General features: G+C 48.7%; 1 protein-coding gene across 1 annotated transcript; it reads right to left on the reverse strand.

The window, feature by feature from the left end:
- Nucleotides 1-1,887: 1,887 nt before the first annotated feature.
- Nucleotides 1,888-8,507, reverse strand: LOC114512130 (major histocompatibility complex class I-related gene protein). Its single transcript, XM_036015335.1, is given in 8 exon segments — nt 1,888-3,976; nt 3,979-4,044; nt 4,613-4,808; nt 4,811-4,896; nt 7,257-7,481; nt 7,484-7,518; nt 8,214-8,286; nt 8,289-8,507. Coding segments are annotated over 8 exon segments (897 nt in total). The 5' UTR covers nt 8,338-8,507; the 3' UTR covers nt 1,888-3,809.
- Nucleotides 8,508-20,460: the final 11,953 nt, after the last annotated feature.

Genomic DNA, 20,460 nt, shown 5'->3' on the forward strand with positions numbered 1-20,460 from the left:
GACAAGTGCAGAAGGCCCTGCCTGGTGGGCCCAGCCAACGCTGAATGCGGGGAAGAAAGGGGAGAAGAGACGCGCATGTGATCAGTCCTCAGCAGGAGCGGTGTGTCGGGCTCCCTCGGGCGTGGATAAGAACCGGATAAGAACCGTTGATAAGAACGATGAAATTGGTATTTCAAGAACATTCATGAACGAGAAAAAGGAAGATGCAGATTATATAACCGCCCTGCAGGCCTTAAAAATAAAAAGATATCTAATTAGGTGTCAGCTATTTGGGGCCCCACGATGACTAAGAGCTCATTTCTTAGCACCTCTCCTCGCAGAGCCTTTAGGAAAAATGGTGCCTTGTGTAAGAACCTCTGCATTCCATCTTTATCCCTAATATGTGTGTGGGGGGGAGGAGTGTGCTCGGAATGTTTGGTACTCCTCATTTTACAGATAAGGCAACTGACAAGACAAAGTGTTAATAATGTTAATGCTGTAGAAACCACTGAAGCATTCAGACTAGGCCTTGGGGCATTCGTCCGGGTCTCTGGAATGTCCTGTGATCCTGAGTGAGATATTTCCCGTCTATGATTTCAGTTGTAAGATGACACTGTTCTTTTGCACCAGTACATGAGGACTAGCTAATTAAAATACTGTACTGGTTCATTCAAGAAGTATTTACTGGATTCCTACTACATACAAGGCATGGTGCAAAGAGACTGAGTAATATGACAAAAAATTAAAAATAGATCACCATAAATAAACTCCACGATAGGATTATGTAAAACCTTTCAGATAATTTTAGCTGTTTGGATATACAAACACGGCTTCTAGTTCTACTGTTTTAAATAAACGGACCTGTTTTTTTCCACTGACACCCGTCCATTCCAAATCAATTCATTCATTTTAGTCTACAGCCAATTCCCATCGATTCCCTAATGGTGCAACCAGAGCGGCCATGTAATGCTGTGCCCTGTGCACCACAGGGGCAAACGGGGTGGAAATACATCCCAAGGTTTGCTGACCAGGCCATGCCACCCAGCCTGGGTCAGTGTCCACCCAGAGGAAGGGAGCAATTCTCTCATTTGGAACGAGTGTCCCATAAGGCTTAGCTGTGGCCCTGCTCATGTCTGCAGTTGGCTCACGAGCCAGAAATAGAATAAAGGGGCAGAGCTGTGTGTTGTAGTCAAATGAGATGTACAATAAAGACACACATGATGGCATATCCGGTGCTTATCTCCACTGACTCCCGTGAGCGGCCATATTTGCTGCTCTGTTCACTCAGCCAAGCCAACTGGGGGGAAGCAAGAAGAATACTTGTTGGGCAAGAGGCCGCAGTGAAAGCCTTGGGGAGTTCCGGGGAGCACACTGTGGGCTCCCTGAGGTCTGCGTGTTTCCAGGGATCTCATGTCCAGGGAAGTCCAGGGTCCTGGGGTGTGACCTCCTGTTTAACTCACTGAAGAACATCGCCATCCCCCTCTGGTAGACTGTGACCTTCTCACTGAGCATCGAAGATGACAGGCAAACAGAGGTGAGCGACAGTGAAGGTTTTAGGGGTGCGGAAGGTGAGTCAAGGGGGTGTTAATTCTTACAGTGGAGCTTGTGTTTACTCTCAGTGGATGGGGAATAAGCATAGAGAATGAGCATCTGTAAAGTGAATCAGGCCCATCTACAAAAACCAGTAGAGGAAGGACAGGAATTAGAATCAAACCCTATTCTGTGAACATACTATCATTTTTATATTAAAAGATTGCACATGGGTATAGGTCTTTGTAATTTCATTGAAGGTGATAATATGTCTGAAAATTATTGTTCTTTTTAAACAGATTGTATTTATGTATTTTTAGAGAGAAGGGAAGGGAGAAAGAGAAACATCATTCAGTTGCCTCTTGCACGCCCCCAACCAGGGACCTAGCCCACAACCCAGCATGTGCCCTGACCGGGAATCAAACCGGCAACCTTTTGGTTTGTGGGATGACGCTCAAACCACCGAGTCACACCAGTCAGGGCTGATGATGATTGTTCTTACTCTCCCACAAACGACAGAAAGGATGAGATCACTTCCATAGATCCGACCAGGCATATTTCCAAGATCCCAAGCTACCATGCAGAGAGGCCATAAGAACAGGACAATTAGGCTTTCTCTCAGGCCAGAAGACATGTAAAACAATGTGGCTACACACAGGCCATTGCAGAAGCTTGCTGGCTGCTCTCACAGGTTGGCCCAACACTGCTGGTAAGGCCTCAGTCGTGGCACCCACAATTCACAGCTCTCGCGTAATACATTCTCATGGAGGAAGAAAAAGGCCACTTCATGATGCAGCGAGGTGCCCTTCATTGGTGGCATTCAAGTGGGGGCTGGACGCTTAAGTCAAAGGGACTGGAGAAGACATTTCCGGCCCTCAAGTGGAAGGTTCCTTCCAGCTCTGAGATTCTCTGATTTCCTTGTAAATCATAGTTGACAGATGGGATGTAGGGTAGTGTTGTGTCATGAGATAAGCTATACTTAGAGCCAAACGTGATAAAAGAGTCCATCAAAAGAGCCTGAAAGCTGACAGTCTTTTGGGAGCCAAAGAACAAGGAACACTTTGGGACTCCTATCCTTCTGCCAAGAATGCTCAGCCCCGTAACACCTGTGTATGCCGAGGGTGTGGTCAAGAGCTTTGGGCAGTGGTGGACTTGAGTCCGTAGGGGACAGAGGAGAGACCGTGGTTCCCAGAGGAAAGACACCTGGACAAGAGCTAGCCCCAGTCTTCGACCTGGTGCAGGAAGGCAGATGACCCCACTTTCCTCAGAAAGAAAGACTTTTTAGTCAGATATGTGCATTTTTTCTTATAGCCCGCAAAATTATGCAATGTTCAGCAAAATCTGAGATGCTGGCATGGACATTTATAGCTTGCTTTGCCAAGATTCTTTTAGTACTCACAAATTTTAACTCAAATTCACAAACTCCACAAGATAAAAAGCAGAAACTCACAGTGTGTACCATTCTTGAGACAGGTATGTCATTGTAAAAAAAATGTTGTTGTTGCTTCAGCAGCCCTCATCTGTTGGATTGGGATTGGTGCTATGCTTCATATGGAAAATATTAGAATGATCTGCTAACTCTGAGTTGATTCCTAGTAAAGGGGTTCTTTTTATTTTGCTCTAATAATGAACTTGATTCCCTCTCACTTGAATTGGGGTTGAAGTCTGTGGTTACGAAGCAATGCCAAACTCCTGGCCCACACTGGGTTCAAATCCATAGTCCAGGTCTCATCAGTGTTGTGCAGTGATCAACTAGAGCATGTGTTGAAACCAGGGATGGGAGGAGATGACCTCACAAGACAGCAGGGATAATGTCTGTCTTTCGAATTGCCATGTCCCAGCTTCCGGTACACTGCTGGGAACACAGCAGGTATTTAATACATGTATACGTGGAATAAGCAAATTGTTTCCCCAAGGTACCAAGAGCCCATGTCCCTCCCATTTCTCTTTCCCCTTTCCTTACCCTGAGTCCCATTTTCCAAAGGTACCTATCTACTCTGCAACATTTCATGTGTTGAGAGATGAATTGAGAAGGAAGAGAACTTTCATATGATTGCGTCAGAAAATGTTTGTCAAGATGGGAAAGCTTACTGACATCTTGAAACAAAGGACAAATATGTTGATAGTAACAAATAATGCAGATAGAGTTAGAAAAAGACAAATCAAGACCACACTATCTTCTCTGGCCCACGTCTAGGAGGACAGCTCGCCTGGATGGAAGTCGTACTGCTCTGCTGATGTCAACACTGCCTGTGACACAGACCACGCCCTTTGCAAACATTACCCACGACGTGTGCTCCCTACTCGGTCGGAGAGGTGTCGCAGGTCCTGCTGGGACCCCAGTGTGAGGCCCAACTCATTTTTAAGTGGAGAGCAAAGCGACAAGTGCAGGACCCCTGCCGTAGGCCTTTCACCTTCTTCTTCTTACCTTCTCGGGGCCGTCTTCTCCGGTCCAGGGGGCCAATGCAGCCAGGGCAACGGTGAGGACAAGGGACCCAGAGACAGCATTTATCACCAGAGAGATAGTTTCCGACTCTGAAAACAAGCATATGAGGAGAAATCCACAAGTCTCTCCCCCCTTCTATATTAACTTTCAGGGAAGCCCACCACCACTTTTCTTGCTCTCACTTTTCATGTCCCAGCTCCACGCAGGGCAAGAATCTTTAGGTCACCCAGGGGAACAGTACATTCCAGAGTGCGATCTGGATGTCCCGGGGTCTTCAAGACCCTTGCAGAGAGTCTGTGAGTCTGAGTCATGACTGTCCTTTTTTTAACCACTCACATGTGCAAGGGGTTTTCTAGAAGCTACGTCACAGGTGATGACGCCATTGTCTGATAGATAACGCAATATGTGCTGTGTTTTCTTGAGTTTAAATTTAAAAATCATTTATTTTTAATACAGTAAGTAACCATAGAGATAACCTACATAAATAAAAGCTCTTTGGGATCCTCAGTAATTTTTAAGAACATAAAGAATCCCTGAGACCAAACAGAGAGAGAACCTCTGATTTCAAAGACCCGTCCTAAAGCCAGCCGTGACCCACGCTTGCTGCTCACCCCCCTGCATGGTCTCCCTTCCAGGGCAGCCACGCCCTGTCCTTACCCTGAGGGACCTGCAGGACCGTTTGGACGTCACAGTGCTCCTCGTGACAGGAGGAAAGGTCGCCGCTCTGAGGATCCGGCTCCACAGATGCCCATGTCTCATAGGTCCCATCCCCGCTGGGGAGAACCTCTCCATAACCCATTTCTTGGATCATTTCTTCCCCATTTTTCATCCAGATCATGGAAATTTCTGGCGGGGGTGGCGGTAAAAGCCATGAGTTGTGCAGAAAACAGTTGTAATCCCTGGAAAAGTTTCTTTGCGATTCACTCTGACCAGTGGGTGCTCTAGGAAGAAAAAGATAAAGTTAAATAGAAACAGCTTATGTACTGAACACACAATGTTAGAAATTGGCGTCTGGGTTCCCAATTAATTTTCTTCACTGCAGGAAACATCTAAAACCAAGGATGACCCGGAACCCAGGTTCACGGACAACAAACTGACTTATTGTGCACTTCCTGCTAGGGCAGTGTGCTCCAGAACAATGAACATGCAGTTGAGCCATGTAATGGAGCTACAGAATTTGTATGTGACTGTCTGTGATGAGTAATTCAGCACCACTTTGGAGATTAGAACTCGGCACTCCTTTTTCTCAAGTCTAGGGCAGAGACATCACAGCCATCTCAGTTCGGCTTCGGCTCTGAATTGCCTTTGGCTCTGAATCGCCTTGTGTACTCAAGCAGGTACTCTGGTGACAGCTGGAGTCCGGATGTTTGTGCTCCTCCCCACTCCCTCCAATTTCACATGTTGAAATCCTAACCTCCAAAGATGATAGTATTAGGAGGTGGGGCCTTTGAGAGGTGCTTAGGTCATGAGGGTAGAACCCTCAAAACTGGGATTAGTGCCCTTATGAGAGAGACTCCAGGGAAGTCCCCAGTCCCCTTCCGCCACTTGGGCACACAGCAAGAAGTCAGCAGACGGCAACTTGGAGCAGAGCCCTCCCCTGAGCATGCTGGCACCCTGACCTGGATTTCCAGCCTCCAGAACCGTGGGAAATGCGTTTCTGTTGTTTGTGAGTTACCCAGCCTGAGGGCATTTGATTACAGCAGCACAAACAGACTAAGGCGGTGATTGTCATCACACACACAGAACAGATCATGTCATGGCTCCCCCTCAAAGGGGCTACAGAGATTCGTATCACGGAGGGACTCCAGCAGTGGCGACAGAGAATTATACATTTCGGCCTTGCTTCCCCTTGACTACCCTGCTCATGTGCCATGTGGTGCTGTCCTCAGTGCTCCCTGCTGACTCTGGGTCACATCCAGACAGGAGCCCCAGGAGCCCAACACTATCCTGGGAGGGGCCGCCTCCCTCTCCTCTCAGACTCACTTCCCCACCCCTTGTGGCCTGCCACCAGGACACAGGAAGGAGCGTTCACCTTGACAGCACCTTCCTTTTCTGTTTCCTGTGGCATGCAGTTTAGCAGGGGAAAAAGGCTTTCCAGTAGTAAAAAGGAAATAAGACGTCACCCAGAGAAACTCTGCTTTGTGGCTGTGTGTAAGAAACAGTCACAGGTCCTTGTCCAGGGGGTCAGGGTTGACCAAAGGGTTGAAACCCCATTAGGACACCCCATTAGAGAGAGAGGAGGCTTGAAGGGTGGGGAGCAGACATACTGAAGTTAGACTTCCGAATTCTTCCCGCACACCCCAGGTGCACAGGCTTCCTCCCTGTTTTTCCAAAGAGTGTGAGCCCTCGAATCTAGTTGCAAAAACGCAACTAGAGCTGGGAGAGAGAAGCCCATTCTCTAGAATGGTGAAGCTACGCAGACATGAGCTTTGTGTTGGCTGCCACGTCCTCCCCTCGGAGAAAACCATTCAAATCTCGGTTCCAATTCCTCGGGCCCCCACACCACCCTGATTTCTGCCTGTCAAACAGCTCCTCCGCTGCGCTTGGGCCAGTTTGAGTGGGTTTCTGTTCACGGCAACCATTAAAATCAAGATGCTTTTCCAGCTAGTGAGTGGGAGGGTGGAAGCTCAAACTCTTGTTCTCTGCCTCCAAGGCTCTTGGAAAGAGAGTCCATGTTCACAACGGGGCCCAGATGCCCCCGGGGGCCTGCCCCTGAAGACCGCCGCCGTGGGAGAAGGCACGCTGTGTCCAGGAGTTTCCTCTGGGGCGATACAGGCGTAGCTCACTTTGACTACGATTGTAAGGGAAAAGTTCTGTGCTAACTAAAAGCTGGCCAATTAAAACCCACCATTAATGTGTAAGAGAAGCCTTTCACTGAAAGAAATCTTATCAGAAATTCTTTAGCGAGGCAAAGGCCTTCTGTGTGGCTCGTCAGTCCAGAGTTTCACTCACAATGGGAGTATGGGGGCCCTCAGTCACTAAACAACTTGTCAGAACCGCCCCACTGCCCCATGTATTTCCCAGCCGTCACGGACGGGAGACAGGAGAGTCCACCTCCCTCGATGCCCCCGAAAGGAGGTGTCCCTGGAGGTGTCCCACTCTCTCAAGTGGAATCACTGAGTCTCTTCAAAACACCGGTAAAAAGTAACGAGGGAAAGTTTTCCCGGGGAGCTGTAGGTCACGGCAGTCCACCTAACAAGATGGATTTCAGCCTAGGGGGCATACAGCCTAGATTAGAGGAAGTTACATATAAAACCGAGGTTCCGGGGGTGCAGAAACAAGGTGTTCTCCCTCCTTTTACCTGTCCTTCGGAGGGTGTCTTTCCCATACCCCAGGCAGCTCTTTAGCCAGGCAGTACCCTCTTCTTCCAGCCAATGCTTCTGGTATTGTAACTCATGCTGCTCGGCCTCCCACACCCTCCTGGTGACGTCAGCTGCATTATCCGCAGCTGTCCAGGAGAGCGTGTCGTTGCTGAAGACAGTGAAACCCTGCCCATCATACTGCAGAAATCCCCTGGTGCTTCCAGCAACTCGCGGCCAGTCATCCTCTGGTAAGTGTGAAACCTTAGAACACACACACAGGCCAGAAAGGGGTTTACACAGGGGTGTGGAGTAGGCCACCCCGGAGATGTGATTGGGTGCGTGGCTGGCAGCATCCTCTACCCCAGGACACAGCACCCCACAGGCCTACCACACATCACTGTCTCCAGGAGGGTCCTGTGACAAAGTCCCATCTATAGACAGATATTTGCTGGGTACCTACTGTGTGCCAGAGGAGCGTGACAACTCCTGCCTGGAGGGATGATCCTGCAATGGGGATGATTAAATTGATTAACTTTATGGTGCAGTGGAGGAGGGAGAGAGACGCAGCAGCCAGAAATGTCCCCTGGAAAAGTTGATATTGTAAGTCAGGATGCTAAGTGAGCAACTCGCTAAGCTGAGCCACCAGGATATGAGACACAGAATGGCCACGTTTATAGGGGAAAGGAGAAGATACAGGTCGCAAGCCTGAATGACGCTGGGATAGGGACACGGGGAGCAAAGAACAATGGGCTCCTGGGGACAACAGACAATTTGGAAGATGCATAGGACATATGGCAGGCACTGAGTCCCATCGACCAAACTGTCCAGGCCTTGCCAGAAGCCACAGAGAGGGCAACTTGGCAAAAGCTCACAGGCACTGCCAGCCCAGGCACCTCTCGGCCAGCCGGGCTGGGGACACGGGGGGGGGGCGGGGGGGGGGACGCAGTCTGCTGCACTCACCACCTGGGTGATTGTAGTGGCTCTGCCCGCATCGCTTCGGTTCCACCTTGAACTCCTGCTGCCAACCCGCAGCAGCTGAGCATCTTTCTCCCAGCGATCGGGCGTGAGGTGCTCCGCCATCCATGGTGCCTGAGGCTCCTTCACCCGAGAGACACTGTTGTATGTGGTGATGGGATAAGAGTCCACACACCCTACTGGAATAAACTCAGGGGTCCCACGGCCAAGATCTGAGACGCCCAGGCATTGACGTCTCAGGGAGTGAGTACCTGGGAGGGAGGCAAAGAAGAAAGGTACTTAGAGTCACAGACCATCCGGGCCCCTGAGCCTCAGGCTACTTCACCCCCATCAGCGCTCTGGGTTCTGTGGTGCCTGTTCCTCCCGAGACCTGACAGCGGCGGCCTCCTCTTGCAGAAGCAGAACCCCAGCAGTCGGGGCTGGAAAGGTCTTGAGAGCTCTAGCCCGAGACTTGGAGCCTTTTTTGTTCAGGTTTGGAAGCCCTAGGATAACATTTTACAGGTAATCTCAATTCGTATGTGAAGGAAGGGTGCTCTTCAGGTTAGCAGGGAGGGGGCCCAGGCCCACTTACTGGGTCCCCAGGTTTAAAAACACTGATAGCCCAGCCTTCTGTTTTACCAATGAGGGCAGTGAGTGGGTAAATGAGGGCCCTTGTCCACCCCTGCGTGTGCACCTGTGGGTGTACACACACACACACACACACACCAGGGCAGTGAGATCAAGAACCCACATACATTTTTTATAAGCACAGTTCTTTTCCTATTACACCAAACCACCTCTGTTGACCATATTATGTTTTCTCCACTTTTTCTTCTGGCCAAATATCACTATGAGAATTGTGATCATCACAAAGGGTCAAGATGGATTAAGCTAAAATGAAACGAAACTGGCCCTCTCTGCCACTTCCACGCTGACCTTCTCTCAGCTCAGGCGAGAAGCTCACAGTCAGGTGGAGACTGACGAAGCGGTTTCCAAGTACGTGATGGGCCCCGTGATGGGGTGAGTGCAGGGCCTGGGCCCTCGGGAAGACTTTCCAGAGAAGACATGTCTTAGGGGGATGTCAGGAAGATGTAGGAGGTGAGCTGGCAGAGGGGTTGTGTGGGGTCACAGGAGGGAGGGTGGCGGAAGCGGAGCAGAAACCACATGTGCCAGCAGGAGGCAGGAGAGAGTGTGGCACGCTGGGAACCAATGGCCCAGGAGGAGATGACGCGAGAGATGACACGTGAGAGGGGGGCAGAGCCAAGGCTGCGGGCCAAGCCCTTCCGTGCCATCCAAAGAGCAGATCCGGGCTTTCTTCCCCTACTCTGCTCACCGCGGTCTGGAAATGCCAATCTTGTGTCTTTAGTCTTGCTATGTCCTGCCATCTGGTTCATCCAAATCCCTCCCAGCCATCAAAGCCCATCTCCAAAGGCACCCCCAGGACCAGCCTTGACCTTTGCATGGCCAAGTCAGGAGGACAAAGGAGGTCCATTACTGCTCAACGGGAAAATGTTTCCTACATTGAGTATCAGTGGCATCGTTGCCACACACAACTTTTATGATTCTGGTAATGTCACTTTCTCATAAAAAATCACTTCATAACAATCTGCACTATCTAGAGTTTATAAGAGGTAAGTAGAGAGAAATAAGGTCTATTGGTAGTACCCTCCAAGTCCAGTGTACTGCCTTTTTTCTCAACCTCAACCTCAATGCAGTTCCTGCTTTCGGAGCACTCCCCCGCCCCCCACCAGCCTGGACCTCAGAGGCTGCTGTGCCCCCAGAGGCCAGCCTCCATCTGCCGGTCCTCTGCCTGCCCGCCCCTCTGGCAGCTGCAGCCTGGCCCCGCTCCAGGACATCGCGCCCTCTCCCCTTCCCTTGCCATGGGCCCAGTTACCCATCTGGTGCGTCCACAGGTATGGGTCGTGTTTGCTCCTTAGCTGGGCCGCTGAAATGAGACCTTGGCTGTGATGGGAGGTGGGTGGACAGATGTTAAATCAGTAACTCAGAACAGAAGAGAAAGAGGAAAGTCTATGGTCCCTTTCTCTCATGGTACGCTAGACTGTGTGATAATTTGTATTCTATGGATACATTACCTGGATGACCAGATTTCTAGTATGCTATGAGGGTTGAATCATTTGCAAAGACCTATTTTTGATCGTTTTTGATTGACTAACATGGCAATTTCATATGATTCAATCTTAGAATCTTCTGATTCTTTCTTCTTGCCCCAATAATTATGAAATTAGGTCTTTCCCTTTCTGTGAACAGACTATTAGCATCAACGCACTTATTGGGCTGAAATCTACAATTTAGAGTTTGGTCTTCTGCTCAGGCCAGTCAAGCTGCCTCTCAAAGGGCATTTGCTGCCCATCCCAATAGCCCCCAGTGGACCTCGCAGGAGAGCCCGAGGCACATGACCTCCCCGCGCAGGCCCGGTACAGTGGTTACTTAGTGTCCTAAATTATGTTCCCTTCACCCTGGAGTTGAGCTCCTTAGGCCATTTTTACAAGAGGCTGTGAAAATCACTGGTTAAAAAACAATTGATAAAGTGTTTTCAGGCATTCGCCCATGGGGCGATTTCTATTTACTGGGTATCTACCACGTACAAGGAATTGTGAGGCCACAGCAGGAAGGCAAAGACATCAGACCCAGTTCCTCCCTCCAGGAGCGTGCAGTGCTGTGGGAGGACTGAAGCGTGGAACCTGATGAACGCAGGGCAACGGCTCGTGGCAGCGAGCAGTGCATACTTTGAACCAGGCCCCGGCTGAGTGCCCAGGAGAGAGAGAGCCTGCTCTCCTGTGAAGCGACCGGGAAATGCTCTAAGGAGGTGGCTCTTCTCCTACGGAGTCGGGCCCTGATGAGCTGCGGAGGCAGCAGCATCTGAATCACCAGAACTGCACTTGTTTACTGAGCGAGGACGTGGGTTAGGTATGAGGCTAAGCCTTTGATAAACATGAGTTCATTTACTCCTCAAGGCAACCCTTTGAGGCAGGTTTTAAAATTCCCATTTTAATACATGCAGAGAGATAAAGAACACTGCCCAAGGTCATCCTTAAAATCCCCAAGTGGAGGAGCCAGGAATCCCTCCCTGATCTCTCAGACCGCAAGCCCCTCTGCTGTAGACACCCAGCTATGCCCTAAGGCAGGGCACTTCCCCAGCCCAGATTGTTTCAGGCTCCCCACTCCGTCACCATTGCTCTCTCCCGCCCCCTTGTGTCAAGGGTGACTCACTGTCACTGATTTTCCCCCAGTCCCCGGAGGCTCAGGCTCTGGACCTTTCTCCAAGCGCTGGTGGGCCCTGATTGGATAACCAGGTCAACACAGCCCTGATTACCCGTTGGCCCTCTCAAGTAGCCTGCTGCCTTAATCCAGTCAGAGCGGGTATGATTTCTGGGAACTACTCCGTGGAATTCCAGGCATCGAGGGAATGAGGAGGAGAAGTGCGCGGCGATATTTTTAGTTAAGAGGACCCTCAGACACTTCGCAAACCACGCGGTGATGTGGATGTTTCTACCGGCAGCAAGAACTCTTCTAACTACAGGAACTCACTGCGGGCCTGAAACACTGATGTGACTGTTTGACTTTTTAGCTACTCTTTTGAGGCCACTCTTTTGGAGGCCGCCACTGTCTCTTTTTGTGTAAGTTTTATTCTTTTCTGAATTTTCAGTAGGCACAGTCCTAGCGCGAGGGATGCAGCAGCAGACACATCGAAGTCCCGGCCCCCTGGCCTGATTTCTAGAAGGTAGCGATGAAAATTGTGAAGAAAAATAAAGCAGAGAAAGAGATAGAGTGTGAAGACGGCTAATCTTTTCGAAAGAAGGACCAGGAAAGTCCTCTCTGAACCGGTGGCGACTGAGGAGAGACGGGAACGAAGCGAGGGAGTGAGCCCAGGGAGAGGAGCCCCGCAGACAGCGCAGGGAGCCCCAGTCCTCCGGGAGGCTGCGCTGGAGGGCGATGCGGCGAGGACACAGCCGCAGGGCTTGCTACCTGTGGGGCCTGCATCACTGCCGGACAGCACTGTAGAGTATTAGAGAAGAAACGGATGAACGAGCTGTGATGGGGGTTTTTTTTCCTTGGTATTCTCTGTATACAATGATGATCATGTGCCTCCTATTTCCCAGGAGCATTCCAGTTTTGTGAATGTTATTCTTTTTTTAAATGATTCATTGCAGTTGTAACAAAATGTGGTTTGATACATATATTCTTGAAAGGTTTTCCATAATAAATACAAATGCGGACATCAGAAAGGACGTCCTTCGTCATTTGTCTCAATTTGGGTTTCATAAAGCAAGTGATCTCTAACCTAGTCCCCCCGCTCCTCCAGTTCCTGCCAATCCTCTGGGGTAAGAGGATGGTTGAGGTCAGAGGGTTTTAGTAAAGATAGATATTCCAACTAGTCAGAAAAAAATCTACAAATTACTTGAATTTCTCAGATTTAGATAGATTCCATGTCAACCAAGCAGAAGAGGGCCTTCAGGGAGTGAAACGTTGTCTTGGAGAAATTTCTCCTGCGTGTGCCTTGGCAACAGCTCCATGGAAACAGACTAAAGTCTAATAAAGTCTATAGCAAATGCCCATATTTTCTCATGTTAACTCTTTGAACTCAAGGTCATTTCTAAACAGATAATCTGTAAGTGTGTTTCTACACTAGCTCTGTTGTCGATTTAGGGGGCTCACCCATCATCAGTCTTTACCTATGAAGGACTCTGTCATTCATGAAGCAAATTGATACAACAGATTGATGTCGTACAGCCATAGAATCACGAATATTATCAAGAGACTGGCCTTGGTTATTTCAAGATTAAACACACAGACCTCGTGTGGCCATGCAGGAGAGATCCTGTGAATGTCCCACTAAGTGCACCACCCACATCGCCAGGCCAGGTTCACACAGGCTGCAATGCAGAACAGGATGAATTGTGACGCATGAAACATCGTGTTTTGTTTTTACTTTTTTTTCACACAAATTCTGCAGCTACAGTACACCACAGTCGCTGATTTGAGGTCATTATTGCTGCCCAAGTTCTCGATGGCTCACAGTCAGATAACTTCAATTTCTTAGGGACATTACTTTTGAACATAAATTCCCTTAGGAGGCATTCACTAAGTGCCTACTGGTCACGAGATAGTGCCGGGGCAATCAAGAAGAGAAAAATGAAGAGCTCTCTCCCTGGCTTTAAGGAGGGCCTTGAAGGGAAGACTCTTCTAAATGGGAAATTAAAAAGCTGGGAACAGGAGCTAGGGGAGCACTCAGGAAGGAGCAGCCCACGCAGGCTACGGAGTCGGTGAGAGCAACACGCTGCGGGGGACACTGGCATCGTCTTGGCGTTTCCTGGAGTTGTGCCCCCAAACACTCCCTCCACCTCCACCTCTAGAAGCTCCTATTCAGGGCCAGCGTCAGACACATGTGTCAAGCAGTCCAGGTCTTTGTTAACGACCCCGGCTCCCTTCCCTGTAGCATTCCTTGCTGCTCAGCAGTTCTCCGCCAGGGTCCCAGCAGGAAACAGCCTTCCCTTCAGATGAGTCACACGAAGAGACCTTACGAAGGGACGTTTGCAGAGGTGTGGGCAAGGTTAAGGAAAAAATGAGGGATAATGCAGCCCAGAAGCTGGCAACGGTAGGAAGCCAGGAAGCCGTCCCCATCCCTCGGGCTGCAGAGGTAAGAGCAGCAAATTGTGTCTGAAGCCCAGCAGGAGCTGGAATCGTGTGAGGAAGGGGCTATTCTGGGGAGACTATTTTGCAGCAGGGCATGGCTACCACCAGAGACATTGCAGAAACAGGGACAGGAGATAAAACGCCCCAACCTCTTTCCTCCTCACTCTCTGATTGCTCCTTTCAGCATCTCCCATCGGGTGGAAATCAGCCTGCAAGAGAGACGGACTGGTGCAGTCTGTAGAAGCCACCATGCAGGGTACAAGTGGGGCAGAGACGGAGGACATATGGGAGTCGGAAGGAGAAGAGCCAGCACAGAGTGACCTTCCCTCGCTTTACAGACGACTGGTTTTGTTTCACACCCCACCCATTATCCAAGTGCCAAGTGGCCCCGCCAGAGGCGCTGTGACATTGTCCAGAAGTCCCAACTGTGGGCCAGAAGACCTGTGCACACTTCAGACTTTTATTGTTGTGTTTATTACGTGAGCTGAGTCAGCGGCTCAGTGCTGGGTTTTCTCCGTCTGCCACAGGGTGAGGGAGACCACTGCAGGAAGGACTGTGTTTAGGGGATATTGTGGTCATATTATTGGAGAGCTCCTTACGGATGAAATGCAGGTGATACATAAGCTTTTGACCTCCTGTAAATACCACCTTCTCTCCCTCTTTCCATCGTCTGTCTCTGACCCTCATCCCCCACCTTTCCCATTTCTGACTTAAATAGTGGGATCTTTCTGGATTAAACTTCTGCAGAAACAGGACCTATGTGTCTGGTGCACGGTCGTATCCCTCAAAGTTCCTGACACGTGGCAGGCCGTCAACCAGCATTTGTGCAATCAGTATCCAGGTGATGTGAGAACTCCTTCCTGTCATCCCACGCTGGTAGCTGCGACAGTGTCCCGACAGTGTCCCGACAGCGCTCCGACAGTGCTCGCCCCAGCCGGCCCGGAGCGCCGGCCCCCCAGCTGGAGGACCAACTGCTCCCGGCAGCGGAGCCCGGCGCCTCCAGCCCGCGGACCCTGTCGAGTGCAGGGGGCACCTGCAGGCACCTGCGTCCCCAGAGACACGGGCCCCGGGCCAAGGAAAACTCCTTCGGCTCGGCTGACGGCTCCAACACCCAGGACCCAAGTCCTGCGCCCTGGCTTTATCCTCCCAGGATCTTCTCCCACGGTGAGGCAGAAACACGCGGGAACCTGAACAGTGAACTGCTCCCCTGGGGCTCGGGCCACGCCCCCACGACGCCCGCCGCGCGGGAGAGGAGGTGAAGCGGCACGGGAGGAAAGGGTTCGCGCGGGAGCGGCGGGGGCGGAGCGGGGAGGAGGCGGGGGGCGGGGCTCTGCGGAAGGGAAGGCTGCCACCACGTCGGCGAGCCCCAAATCGTGCACTAACCGTGCGGTGAGTGCGCCGCTGCTACAGGTCCGGGACACGCTTCTCCGCCGGCTCCTTCAACTTTTTACCCCAAGTTTGAGGAAGACGAGCCGTGCAGCGTAAGCTGCCTCGGCTCCGCGGTTCGGGGCTGAAACAGCGTGGGCTCCTCACGGGCAGCGCTGTGTTTCACCGTAAATACAACCCGGAGGGCTAACAGGAGCACCTCCAGCCCGCCTCAAGTCCTTTCTTTCGGGTTCTTTTAAAGAAAACACCGACAGGTCCCGGCAGATCTTTCAAAAACCCAAACTCCGTCGGCTCTTCAGGGATTTAGCAACTGCTTGCCGCTCAGGGCGCTCTCCCAATAAAAACAGGGGAAGCACTTAGTGTCACCAGTTGCTAGGTAGAATATAGAGAGCTCTAGGCAGCGCCTTCCGGGGGTCATTTTTAATCTTGTGTTGGTTTCGTACACTGCTTGACCCTTTTGGTGTGCTTGTCTCTACCCCGTTCCCAAACTTTTAAAATAATAATAATAAAAACAATAGTAATTATTATTAATTATAATAATATATTAAATAATTAATAATAATAGTTAAAATAGTTTTCAACTACAGTTGACATACAATATTATATTTGTTTCAGGTGGCTGTTTCCAATTTTTAAATATTCACGTGCAAGTCACAGGGAACACAAAGATTAATCACTCTGTGTCCCTCAGGGAACACACCAAAAAAGAAGCCTTTGCTTCTTCCCTAGCATAGATTTCGGCCAGGGTGGATGAGAAAGATTCACACAAGGTTCCCAGAACTTGGATCTTCCTGCTCTGGCTTCCTGCAATGCTGTAGAGTTCATATGGCTGACACAGCACATATCAGACTGTCTTGTTATTTTAGCAGATCTATCTTCCCTGCTGCTCCAGCACCCAGCACGATAGACAACAACAGTTGCTTGTTGCATGAAGGAGAGCAAGAAAAATGCCTTTAAAAAAAAAGATTCTGAGGGGCAGCCATTTGGCTTGCTTGATTAACAATTCCCAGGATTAAGCTGTGACTGTGTTGGCATCAGGAGAGCATAGCAAGCTGAGAAACAGCAGTTTAAGCTTATCCAGGGAGCTAGGGGACAGGCCCAGACAGGCAGGAGGAAGTAGAGGTGACTGGGAGAAACAAGTGGAGGCAAGGCCAGGAGACAGGTTGGCTTAAGCTCTGGTTCAAGAACAAGGGTTTGCAGCCCAGCTACTTGACCTTGGGCAGACTCTCAAATTGAGCTGAGGCTCAGTTCCAACTTTAAAAGCAAACCCTGGCATATATTTCATAAAGTTGTCAAAGTGTTAGAGGAGGTTCTGTTTTTGATGCACCCAGTAGGTAGTAGAACTATACAAATGGAGTTCCTTCTGTAGTCGGTGAATAGTGCCCCCCACAGACACACACCTTAAAGATACCGTGAGACCCACTTTCAGACTTCTGTAAGAGAATAAATTTATTCTGTAAGAGCACACATTTGTGTTGTTTACACCACTAAATTTGTGGTCACTTGTTATAGCATCGAGAGGAGACTTATTGGGACTTTAAAGTTGCACACACATAATCACCATCAGCTCTCTTGAGCCATTCCAAATAAACCTCTAATTTAAGAAAAGACAGTGGGTTTGCCACATAACCTCTGTTGAAGCCTCCCAGCCCTGCCATCCAAACTTTTAAGTTACTTTCTAAAACCCGCCCTATGTAGAAATTCTGAAGCTACTTCTGGAAATTATGTACATATATCACTTAGCACAGTGCCTGCTACATAGTAAGTAAATGTTAGCAATCATTATTGCTATATTATTATTCACCAGTTTACCAAGAGAGATAGTGGGTTTTCCTTTTCCCTGCACCAACAAATTCATAGTGATGGTAAAGGTCATACCTGCCCTCCTACAATGGTTCAAGTTCACTATTTTGTCAAGAAGTTCACTAAATTCTAATAACATATTTTAACTTTTAATAGTCAGCAAAATCCATTCATTCATCCATTCCTAACTCACCTTACATTAAAAAAACATTCAAAGCAGTTAAATTTTGATGTACATTTGCATATGTGGTCACTTGGCTTTCTCACTTCTCTCTAAATTTTTTTTGTATTTCTAATTATCCAAGTAAATATTTCATAGTGCCAAACTCTAAAACATTTTCTTTTTACTACTTATAAAATTTTTCTCTATATAAAAATGTTTCTATACCTAAAAATGAACAAAGTTGAAATCATATCATATATACAATTTTTTTCTTGCTATTTTCCATACATGTCATTACACACTTTTAATCAACATTCCAATGACCACCAAATCGGTATTCCACAAATTCTTGATCACCTTCTAGTGTTGGATATGTAAGTTGACTAGAATTCCCCCTTGTTTATTTCAAACCAATGTGTAAAGAGTAAGGGTGCAGGTGTCAGTAACAGCCAAGGAGCAGGAGGGAAGCATAACCAGTGTGTGGTATGTATGGATATTTCTGTGGTCAGGGCTGGGAAGTGCAGACAGCTACAGCTGAGCCTGTGAAAGCCAACAGGAGTAAGTGTTTCTTGGAGTTTTCCAGAACCTGCATATACATACCAGGGTTTTTAAAAGATTGCGATAATGATGAAGAGTATAATATCTAACATCTATGTAACACTTTTCTCCCTTACTCAGTGTTGTTTCAAAAAGGATTTAGGCTGAATTCAACAACAAACAACCAACCCAATTAAAAAACAAGCAAAAAACTTGAAAAGACATTTCTCCATAGAAGATATACGAATGGTTAATAAGCACATGAAAAGATGCTTGCATTTTAATCATACCTTCCCTTTCTCTGGGGCAGTGGAGGCCAAGGTCGTCTGCTTGGAGAGGCAGTGAAGGAGGGTAATGATATATTAAAGAAAGGAACACTCCGTACCTCCCACACATACATTTCATATCTCAACCCTCCACTATCTCCATTGTTGGTACTTTTTCCAAACCCCTAATTATGGGAACTTTCCAAGCCTCTGTCCCCTATCTTCTATGTTTCTGCCCCTTCATTTATAGTTCAATTAATGAATTCATGGAATAGATAATAAAAGGCTATGCTAGGCTGTAAGGTGACAATAACATGAGCACAGTCCCCCCTCCCTCCAGGAGTTCACAGTTTAGCGGGAGAAACCAGCATGCTACATCTAGTCCTCCTGCTGCGCTGTCTTTGCTGATGATTGGAACTAACAAGCACCCACTTCCAACTCCACAACGCTGCAAGCCTTCCCCCTTCTGCTCCCACCAACACCCTGAACCCATCAGTCACCAACTCCACTGATGCTGCCTCTAAAGTGTTTCTCAAATGGGTCCCTACTCTCCAACCTATTTGCCATGAGCTTATCTCAGGACACCCTCACCCCTCCTCTGGACCGACCTACCTACTGACCTCCCAGCCACCACAGTATCTGTCTCAAATGCCAGTCTGACCCTGTCAATTTTGTCAACTTCCATGACCTACAAGAGAGTGTCCACAGTTCTTAACCTCGGTCTCCAGCCTAGCTCCTCCTGCCACCATCCGCCTTCCACCCTGGCAACGCCTTCGGCAGAGGCTCCCCATAGGCTGCCATGCTGCCTCCTGGCTGCCTCTAGTCACTGCTTAGAAACAACCCCCTCCACACACACACAAATCAACTGGTATCTTGTCTCCATGTTTCTATGGTAACTTGTGCCCTTCTCTCATTGTGTGTAACTACCTGTCTCTCTCACTGGTCTGAGAGTTCCTTGGATGCAAGGACCAGGCCTGTACTTGTATGTATTCTCAGTGCCTTGCACACAGTAAGAGCACAACACATGCCAGGCACTGTTCTAAGCACTTCTCACATATCAGTTCATTCAACCCTCATGGCACTCTCTGAGGAAGTTGTTCTTATGGTGTCCATTTCACAGCTGAGGACAATGAGAAATTAATCAGTTGGTCCAATACTCAACAGGAAGTAGCAGAATTGGGATTTGAACTCAAGCAATTTTTTTCCAAGTATGGCTCATAATCACTGTTTTCATCTGCCTCTCAACTTACATGTGTTTGTTGAGTGAGTAAAAGATGATCCCTTTCCACCTCTCCATCTCCATATGTCCCTAAATAAATAGTTGTCTCCCAATAGCTTCTTTTCTGCCCATCTGATCTCCACTGTTCCTCCCAGTCTCAGGGAAGCCTTTACTCTGTGACTTCCAGTTCTCTCCTCCCTAACCCCATTCAATCAATCTGTCTTCCTGTCCAGGAGTTTAGTTTTTCCTCAGAAACATCTATCAGATTCATCTCTGTCTCCTCCTCATCCCTTCAGGCCAGATGACCACAGCAACTTCCTGACTGATTCCCTGACTTCACCACCTCATTCCTTTGGGACCTTGGGGTTCACATGCATTTTTATTTAACACTTTGCAACAAACCATGAGCCCACTTTTTCTAGGTGAGAGAAACAGGATTTGCCTGGCTCTGAGGACTCTCATTTCCAAAAAGACTTGTGACTTTGGGCAAGTCACTTAACCTTCAAGAGTCTTAGATTTCTCGTTCATAAAATGGGGATAGTAGCAGTAATCACCTCGTTGCAGAGCAACCGAGGTAACGGCACAGTGCCTGGCACAGAGCAGTTGCTCAGTGATTACCAGAGACTAAAGCCGACGACCCCCAAAGCCTATCCACCATATGAGTTGGCTAACTATTCTGAGCAAAACACTTTCTGGAAGAATTCTTGAACCATAGCTGAGAGGAAGTTGCCATACCTGGCCCCTTCCTTGTCCCTCATAGTTGCTCTCTCTCTCAGGATGCACCATACCATTGTATGAAAAACTGTATGTTACTGGTTCCTTGCAGAATGCTCAGCAAAAGAAAATACAGCCCAGTGTGACGGAAAGTGCACAGAATCTGGGACTCTGCCCTGTCCCGGCTGTGTGACCACAGGAAATCTTGAAAGCACTGACTTTTCTCCTGTACAAAATGGGAGTAATAATACCCCCCCCCACACAATATCGAGATAATGCATAAAGACTTTTTAGTGTGTGTCCGGATACAGAGTAAGACCTAAAGGAGTTGTACGACATTGTAGAGTCAGATTATGTCTATGATGAGCACGCTTTACTGTAAGTCGAGGACGAGATTTATAAATCACATTATCAAAAGCAAGTAAAAGTACATAGAGGAAAGGTAACAGGACTGTGCACATCAGGTACTATCGTGGATCCTAAACACCTACCTGTCTTCTTAAGAA

The sequence above is a fragment of the Phyllostomus discolor genome, chromosome 14 (assembly GCF_004126475.2).
Source record: "Phyllostomus discolor isolate MPI-MPIP mPhyDis1 chromosome 14, mPhyDis1.pri.v3, whole genome shotgun sequence".
Lineage (NCBI taxonomy): Eukaryota > Metazoa > Chordata > Mammalia > Chiroptera > Phyllostomidae > Phyllostomus > Phyllostomus discolor.